Raw genomic sequence first — 9,622 nt, forward strand, 5'->3', positions numbered from 1 at the left:
TAAAGAAAGTTTATTAGCGCATAACCATATATAACTGTTATTTAATTCCATGTTTATATTAGCCTGGAGGGCGAGAAGATTTTTATGTTTATAAAACAAGTTAGAATCATCCGCAAAAAGGTGGAAGTCTAGTAGTTTTGAACATTTATTGAAATCATTTATATACAAAAGAAAAAGTAATGGCCCGAGGACTGAGCCTTGAGGGATTCCACAGGATACTGGATGCAAGTCTGATTTTATGTTATTCAATGAAACAAATTGTTGTCTATTGCTAAAATATGAAACAAACCACTCTTTAGCAATTCCTCGGATTCCATACTGTTCTAGCTTTTTAACTAGGATATTATGGTTAACAGTGTCAAAGGCTTTGCTAAAATCAAGAAATATCCCACGAGAATACCTCCTTTCCTCGACTGCTAATTGGATTTTATCAATGATACTTAATATTGCATGATCTGTTGAATAATGTGCACGAAATCCAAATTTTTTGTCATAGAGGATATTTTTCTTTTGTATAAAATTGATAAGTCTATTGTACATTTCTAATAGCTTATTAAATATTGATAAAAGGGAAATTGGTCGATGATTATTCAAACTAGTATGTGAGCCTTTTTTAAATACTGGAATAACTAGCTATCTTGAAGTTACTTGGTACTATCCCTGATGAAAAAGAGGCATTAAATAATATTTCTAATGGTTTAGATATTACTTGCTTTATAAGCTTCAGTGCTGTAATTGGTATGCTGGAAGGTCCACAGGCCTTACCAGCTTTAAGGCTTGCGATTTCAATTTCAATTTCCGTAGCTGTTACAGGAAAAATAAAGAAACTATTGGGATTTAAAGTATTGAGATATTATGTAATTTGTGATGATCTTAAATTAGCATAAATTACTATTTTGCCGCCACGGACCAGAGGGCTGGGTACGGGCTTGAGGTGCGCAGTGTATAGTGGGATTTGAGTTTGTAATCGGTGACAGTTGGCGAGGTGAGACATTCTATGGCCAGCCTTTGCCGTGTTTAGGTTAAGTTTGGTTTTTACAATGGATGAAGCTAAAGTTAAAGAGATCATTGCCCAGAACAATCGCGATCTGCTTGGCCAGATTAAGGATTTAGTTTCCACTTCAATTTCTGAACTAAAGAGATCTAATGATTCGAATGCCGCGGAGCAGATGTCTGAGATCAAGAGGCTAAAGCGGGATGCTCCACCTTCCTTCAAGAAGAAGAGTAACGAGGAGCAATTTAAAGCCAACAAATCAGTCATGGAAGCTGTCGAAGACGCTAGCGTCGCTCTTGAGCGTAAGGACCTTCTGAGGACCAAGGAAGCGTTGGATCGGGGTATGTCTTTGCTTAAAGATCGGCAAAAATTAATTTTGTTGGCTGATAAGTCGCGGTACGGTTGGAAAACCGTTTTGGAATATAAACATCACGACTTGGCGGATGACGAAGAAGACGAGAAGAAAATCTATAGAGCTGAGGCGAGAGCGGCTAGAGCCTCGAAACGCTTTGCTCCACGTGGTCTGGCATTACAGTGCCGATCTGGAATACCTGCCTCAAGAAATTCGCAGCTCACCGTTGGCCAAATTCCTAATTCCTTTACTCGGGTCAATCAACAGCTTTCTGTTGGCAGATCTGCCGGACTTTGCTTTTCCTGTGGAAAACCTGGACATTGGCGAGCTTCCTGCCCGAATGTTCTTTCCTCTTCCAATCCTGCCAACCAACAGGCAAAGTGACTAGACAGCAATACCCAGGATCAAGGTGTAGTTGGTTCCAGTTTTCTTTTGTGTTGTTTTCCGTTTGTCTTATTTTTCGCTGGTTCTTTCATACGAGTCGTGCTTAGTGCTTTCAGAGTTAATTTGCATTTATTAAACTACGTTTTTTCCCGTCGTGTATTATTTATTTTCTAGACCATGAGTCTGAGGCTTTGCCATTGCCGTATTGTGAGCTATCTCTTCTAGAGGATCCATCGCTGAACTGTGAAATTGCATGTGATGATGCACCTGTTTTGGTTAAAGGAAGATTGCGTAAATCGCTTCAGTTTTGGAAAGATATTGAGGCACCTCGTTTCATAATTGACACTATTGAGTTTGGATATAAGTTGCCACTTCTTCAAATACCAGCACCTTTTGTTGCTCGGAACAATAATTCAGCGATTCAGGAATCTGATTTTGTTGAGAATGCTATTAACGAGCTTATTAGTTTGGATTGTATCACCGAAGTTTTTACACCTCCTACTATAATTAATCCATTATCTGTGTCTATTCAGAAGTCAGGGAAAAAGCGCTTGATCTTGGATCTTTGTCATGTCAATCTATATCTTTTCAAGTTTAAGTTTCGATGCGAGGACCTGTCCGTTGCCAGAGAAGTTTTAAATCCCGGAGATTTCATGTTCTCCTTTGACTTAAAATCGGGTTACCATCACGTGGATATCTTTCCAGATCATAGGCAATATCTGTCGTTTTCTTGGACCTTTTCGTCCGGTCATACTAGATATTTTCAGTTTTGCCATTTGGCCTTAGTTCTGCTCCTTATTTATTTACAAAGCTTCTCAAGCCGTTAGTCAAGAAATGGAGATCCGAGGGAAAGTCTATAGTTGTCTTCCTAGATGATGGTTTAGGGGCGGCCGCTGACTGTATCAAAGCGAAGATCTCTAGTTTGGCTGTTCATTCCGACCTATTAAAGTCTGGTTTCCTACCTAACGAAGAGAAATCCGTTTGGGATCCTACTCAAGTGATTACCTGGCTTGGGACTGTTATTAACACTTCCCAGTGCGTTATCAAAGCCACGGACAAGAGAATTGATTCTCTTATTAACGATTTATCATCTCTTTTATGTTCGGAGCGCTCCTTGCACCAGGTTCGCAAGCTTGCAAGCGTGTGTGGAAAAATTATCTCGCTCGGGAACTGCGTCGGGAACGTCACTAGACTTATGACCAGGAACACCTTTCTGGTTATTAACTCCACTGCTGATTGGAATTCACTTGTTTCTTTGGCACCTGAATGTTTACACGAATTTAATTTTTGGAAAAACAATCTCGCTGATATCAACGGCCTTCCTTTGTGGCCTATTAAGCGCAAGCCTTCCAAAATCGTTTACTCTGATGCGTCCAATTCAGCCTGCGGGAGTTACATACAATTCGAGGACAAAATTTTTCACCAAAATTGGTCCGATTACGAGAGTGCACAAAGTTCGACTTTTTGCGAACTTCTTGCTGTTTCATTGTCCTTGAAGGCGTTCAAGGATTCTCTTGGCGCGCAGACTGTTGTCTGGTATACAGACAACCAGAATGTTGTTCGCATCGTTAACATCGGATCCAAAGTTCCAGCTTTGCAACAGTTGGCTCTTGATGTTCACCGACAATGTCTCATCGGCGGTATTAGCATTGACATGCAATGGATTCCCAGGGACCTCAACACTTGTGCCGACGATATTAGCAAGTTAGCTGATTACGATGATTATGCAATCAATGATTCTGTTTTTTATGCTCTCGACGAGCTCTGGGGTCCGCACACTTGTGATAGATTCGCCTGTCATTACAATGCAAAGCTTCAGGTTTCCAATTCTAGGTATTATCAGCCCGATTCGTCTGGCGTCAACGCTTTCGTCCAAGATTGGTCCAACGACAACAACTGGCTTTGCCCTCCTGTCTGTTTGACATGCAAAGTCGTGAGTCATTTGAAGCGCTGCAATGCGTCCGGCACTCTCATCGTTCCCCTTTGGAGATCAGCGCATTTTTGGCCCATCCTTTGTTTCGACGGTGTGCACTGGAGCAGTTTTGTTCATGATTGGGTGGTCCTCCCTGATCTTCCCCATCTGTTCATCAAAGGCAAAGCCAAGAATTCCATTTTTGGATCCGGTCCGCTAAATTTCTCAATGGTAGCTTTGTGCATTAATTTTAGTATTGCACCCAGGCAAGGTTCTGCGTTAGTTTGCAATGCGTTTCGCGTTCCACAGTGTTAGCGCATTGTTTTCTGGCTTTGAGGCGCCTTGCTTGAAGCAGGTGGCCCTTTGAGACGTACCCTTGAGGGGTCTGTGATATTTGTATACAGTGCCCTTGAGGGGCCTTTGATTTGAGACTGTTAACGTTGAAGATTTCTATACAGTGCCCTTGAGGGGTGAATAGATTGTTTATTGCAGTTTTGTTTCTGCGTTGTATAAGCGTACTTAAATATAACATTGTTTTTTCTCTGAGGCTCCTTGTCTGTATTTATTTGTTGTTTATTCTCTCATTGTGTTGTTTAGGTCCCATTTGTCTTCATCCCTGGGGAGCTTCCCCTTGTCCTTTGTATTCCTTTATTATCACTTGGTTTTTGTTTTTTCTCTAGATATTTTTGATACAGAGTTCTGGACTTCCCCTACATGTGATACAAGAGAGGTTGCTTTGTTGACAGAGAATATGAAGTTTACAGCTCTTGCATCCAGGGCTTCCGGGACTTCTCTTTGTTATACAAGGGTTTTCAACAGATGGAGATCATTTGCTACTACCGTTCTGGGTACCAGTCCCTTCCCGGTAGAGCCCTCCCATTGTGCCTTGTTTCTACAGTATCTACTGGAGTCAAGCAGATCAGTTTCTTCTATCAATTCCGCCTTCTATGCTTTCAAGTGGCTGCACGATCTGGCGGGCGTGAGTTCCCCTACTAGTCATCCCACTGTTGTGGCTGTGAAAGAAGGTGCCGTTCGTTCTGCGTCCTCACCGGCTAACCACAGAAAGGAACCTCTTGAGGCGGAGCATCTCAGGAAATTAGCTGAAAAAACTGACTTGCATGACCTCTTACAGTTGCGTAATTTAGTTATGGTTGTTTTAGCTTTTTCCGGCTTTTTTCGTTTTTCCGAGTTGTCACTTATTCGAAGCAAAGATGTTAAGTTTAATGATGGTTTTCTTTCTATTTTTATCGAAAAAAGTAAAGCCGACCAATTAAGGGAGGGTCAGTCCGTGGTTATTGCTGAGTCAGCTGGTTCTAGTATTTGTCCTGTGGCCCTTCTTAAGCTATATATGTCAAGTTCTAACCTTTCTTTTGATTCTGAGGAGTACCTTTTCAGGCCTATATCATCGTCTAGCAATCGCAAGCGTCTTGTGTCAGTCAATAAGCCTATATGTTATTCGACTTATAGAGAGTCATTTAAGAAGTCTTTTCGCGATATTGTTCCAGATATTTCTAAATTTAGTACCCACTCTGCCAGATCAGGTGGGGCAACTTTGGCTGCGAACTCCGGTGTCCCTGAGAGGAATCTTCAACGTCACGGCCGTTGGGCTTCAACCTCTGCCAAGAACATTTACGTCAAAGACTCTCTAGCAAGTAGATTAGAAGTGTCAAAATCACTGTCTCTCTAGCTCGAGCCTTTTCTTTTCACCTCTATGTTGGCTTGGCTGGCCAATGCACCCAATTTAATCACTGTCTAGTGTGTCCGGATGTGTAGTGGAGGCAAAATATGTAATTTGTGATGATCTTAAATTAGCATAAATTACTATTTTGCCGGCACGGACCAGAGGGCTGGGTACGGGTTTGAGGTGCACAGTGTATAGTGGGATTTGAGTTTGTAATCGGTGACAGTTGGTGAGGTGAGACATTCTATGGCCAGCCTTTGCCATGTTTAGGTTAAGTTTGGTTTTCTTTTAATAATATCATCAGTTGTAATCCACTGTCGTACGTTTATTTAGTTCTCTTATTGCTATTATATCGCTGTATAAAGCCTTAGGTTTATTATTCTACAGTACTGATGTTAACTAAGGATACCCTAAAACCCCGAGGGTTGCACCACTGCCTTGGTCGGGGGTACACGTTCCCAATTTTCTCCACTTGCTGGTTTTAGGGTTTTTGTGTCCGGCTTTGGTGCACTTAGCAATTGTCTCTTTATTCATAGCTTGTATTATATGCTGAGATGGAATAAACGGGACGATGGCTTGGCTGGCCAACGCGCCCAATTTAATCACTGTCTAGTGTGTCCGGATGTGTAGTGGAGGCAAAATCTACTGGTGACTTGATCACATTTGGAATGGAACTTGCAAGCTGGTCTCCTATATCAGCAGAATACTTGCAAAAAGCATTAGCAATTGACTTTGTATCAGTTATTTCAGAATTATTATCTATGACTTTAGTAGGAGATTGATTACAATTAGAATTTAGATTATAATCTGTTTAATGCCCTTCCAGATTAATTTAGTGTCTTTCGTGTTTTTAATAAAATAGTCATTGTAATATTGTCTTTTGCTAATACATATAAGGTGATTTACTTTATTTCTATAGAATTTGAATCTACTATGATAATAAGGTGATTTAGTTTTAATATATTTTTTATATAACTTATTTTTAACCCTAATGGATTGACTTATCCCAGAAGTTACCCAAGGTTTTGACTGAAAATTAAGCTCTCTCTTAGATAATTGCTTAATAGGAATATGCTTATCAACTATTGAAGATAAGGCATCATAAAATAAATCAAATAATGCAGTAGGATTAGAAGTATCCTGAGAAGTATCCTGAGACAAAATCTCATTCCAGTCAACTGGAATAAGCCCTTGAAATGGAACTTCAAGCGACCACTAAGAAACTGCAAGATTTATCTGTGGCTATCAATCAATGATAACTGATAACCGATTTGTCTGTATTTTCTCTGAGGCTTGTAATTCTCGTTATTTCCTACAGCCTATTTTCATCATGCGTCGCTGCTCCAATTGTCGCAATCGTCCAAAAAGCTCTGACCCAAAGGCCATGTCATTCCAGGACTTACAAGCCTTGCCCAAGAAACCGCCACTGTTGTTGGCCTCGGCATGCAATCTAGTCACAACTGGCAGCAAGGCTCAACTGGCCCAGCAGATCTTCGAAAACGACAACAATAATCTTGCTAGACATCACGCCGCAACAGCTGATCAGGCCAACATCCCCCTCCAGCCACAGAATGTCGTCAACGTAGCTAACACCGAACAAATGTTCATGAGCGGCCAACTCGACCAGCTTCGTGTTTTCATAGCCAAAGCCATATACACCGAGTCCCGTCGACCTGCTGGGGAAAATACTACTGCTCTCCTCTCTCTGGTCAGTGCCTTAAGTCAACCAGGAGCACACGATGGTCTTCAACAAGATGGCGTCCTACCTTCCTGCAATCCACTAGGCACCAGGCCCCTTGAAGTGAACACTGTCATGCCTGGCTTACTTCCATTGAGCTTACTTCCGGTGGCACAACTTCAAAGCAATCCAACTGATCCACACTTGCTGCCTCTTCCACAGAAGCTTAAAAACAAGATCCTAAAACGTGAGTACGCTGACTTTACTGATCTTCTTTCCTCCAACATGTATCCTGTCCATACTTCCTCATCATCTGATAATATAACCCTGGCCATCAACCCTGATGGTACTTCCATGCTCTCATTTGTCCCCTCCCAACAAAGGAAGAGTCGCATCAATGGCCTTTCTTCATGGCTCGAGGCTCGGAACCTCTACTTTTGTACTCTCCTCTCTGGCTTCCCTCATCTAGCCCCTGATCTTTTAGCATATCAGGATCAGATTTGTAAGTTTAGCCGCAAATTCAAGTCTTCTGCCTGGTTAATGCATGACACAGCCTTCCGTCACATGGCTGCCTCCAACCTCTCCACATCAAGGTCTACGATCAATGAGCAGCTCTACAACGACATTCTGAAGGAAGAAACTCTTCCTTTTTGCCTCACATGCCACTCCTATGGCCATCGCACTGTTGCCTGTCCTTCATGTTCTAAAACAACCCAGCCCTTTCAAACCTCAGCAGGAGAACCCTTTGCGAACGCCTCCTCTACCTCGACCATGCCTGACCCCGTTAAATCGAGTGCAAGCACTGTCAACCCCAAGCCTTTCAGCCTCAGCCAAATGCAAGATGGTCAGTCTGCTGCAACTTCAACCATCGCCTCGCCGGAGACCTAATTGCCAGTTCCAACACATCTGTAATAAGCCCGAATGCAGTGGAAATCACCCTGGCTTCCAGTGTCCTAAACCAGTCTGATTCATCTTTCACACCACCTTTGTTCGGTCCCCCTACTACCCCCACTGCTATCCCTAGCCTATCTACAGAACTAAAAAATCATCCTAACCAGATGTTTGCTTCAGATCTCCTCCAGGACCTTCAGTGGGGATGCCATCTGGGTTACACCGGTCCTCATGCCCCCAGAGTCACTCCTAACCTTCAGTCGGCTACACTCCATCCTCAAGCAGTCTCTGATGCATTGGCTAAAGAAGTATCTCGTGGTCAAACTGGCGGTCCTTTTCAAGAGCCTCCGATTCCAAATCTACAATGCTCCCCACTAGGGGTAGTACCAAAGAAAGATGGAACGTGGTGCATCAGCATGGATCTCTCCTCTCCTCATGGCTCCTTGGTGAATGACTACATATCTAAGGACACATACACATTACACTATGCCACCTTTGATCAAGCTCTTGCTCTTGTTGCCCAGCATGGCCAAAAAGCTCTGATGGCTAAACTTGATATCAAACACGCCTTTCCCCTCTGTCCAGTTCACCCAGCTGACTTGGAACTTGTTGGCATTCATTGAGAAGGCCAATACTACAATGGAAGGAGCTCTATCCTATTGCTCTTGCCTGTCTCTTGTGGGGTCATTCGTGGTCGGGAAAGAAAATCCTCTTTCACTGCGACAATCAGGCAGTAGTTGATATCTGAGCTTCTGGCACTTCCCGAGACCTCAACATCATGCACCTTGTCCACTCCATATTTTTCAGTGGTGCTACTCACCATTTCACAATCCTAGTCTCGCATATTGCTGGTACCGATAACTAAATTGCTGACTCTTTATCCCGTTTGCAGATGGTGCAGTTCCATCAGCTCACCCCAGCAGCAGACCTAACGCCAACACCTATCCCTCCATCAGCCAGGACCCTCTGGAACGTCATCTAGCGTTCCTCCAGTCTCAAGCCATTGCTGACTCCACTTGTCGCACTTACTCGGCTGGCATGCGGAGGTACATCACTTTTTGCACCTCTCAGCAATGACAGAGTTTTCCAGCTACAGAACCTATACTGCATTATTTTTGCTGCCATCTTGGCCGACCAAGTTTCTTACAGAACTGTCAAGTTGTACATGGCCAGCATTTGTTTCTTTCACATTGAAAACAACCTCCCTGACCCATTCCAGGACTCCCCATTACTCCATGTACTTCTGCGGGCATCAAACGCAGTGTGGGCCTTTCCTCCAAATGCCGCCTTCCCATCACCATGTCCCTCCTTGAGAAACTCAAGACTGAGCTGGCACAAGCACCTCACATCCTTCTGCCTGACAAACTCATGCTATGGTCTGCCTTCACATTGGCCTTGTTTGCTTTCCTACAATCAAGTGAGTTTACTCCACTATCCACCTCTCACTTCTATGCACTGTCACACCTCAGCAGCAACGATATATCCTTTAACTCTGATGGCTCCTTAAGTCTACACCTAAAGTCCTCCAAAACAGACCCTTATCACCAAGGTTGCTCCCTCCTGATTGCCCCATCAGGCCACTCCATCTGCGCAGTTTGTGTGATTAAAAAATACATGGCTCATCATCCCTTCAATTCAGATGGCCCCTTCTACATGTTCCAGTCTGGCCTCTACCTCACCAGAGCCTGATTCACCTCAACACTTCATCTTCTTCTCAAACGCCTCAACAT

General features: G+C 43.2%; 1 protein-coding gene across 1 annotated transcript; it reads left to right on the forward strand.

The window, feature by feature from the left end:
* Positions 1-1,040: 1,040 nt before the first annotated feature.
* LOC145482352 (uncharacterized) lies at positions 1,041-5,329 on the forward strand. Its single transcript, XM_081460997.1, has 4 exons — positions 1,041-1,335; positions 1,905-2,442; positions 2,517-3,754; positions 4,323-5,329. The coding sequence occupies exons 1-4, from the start codon at positions 1,041-1,043 to the stop codon at positions 5,327-5,329; spliced, it is 3,078 nt and encodes a 1,025-aa protein (XP_081317123.1).
* The last annotated feature ends 4,293 nt before the right edge of the window (positions 5,330-9,622 follow it).

This window comes from Orbicella franksi, chromosome 3, assembly GCF_964199315.1.
Source record: "Orbicella franksi chromosome 3, jaOrbFran1.1, whole genome shotgun sequence".
Lineage (NCBI taxonomy): Eukaryota > Metazoa > Cnidaria > Anthozoa > Scleractinia > Merulinidae > Orbicella > Orbicella franksi.

Bases quoted from the DNA above. Each gene is read 5' to 3' on its own strand.
- LOC145482352 (XM_081460997.1), top strand. From the start codon at position 1,041: ATGGATGAAGCTAAAGTTAAAGAGATCATTGCCCAGAACAATCGCGAT. The intron at 2,443-2,516 runs GCAATATCTGTC...ATTTGGCCTTAG, and splicing joins GATATCTTTCCAGATCATAG to TTCTGCTCCTTATTTATTTA. The intron at 3,755-4,322 runs GTGTGCACTGGA...TTTTTTCTCTAG, and splicing joins GCCCATCCTTTGTTTCGACG to ATATTTTTGATACAGAGTTC.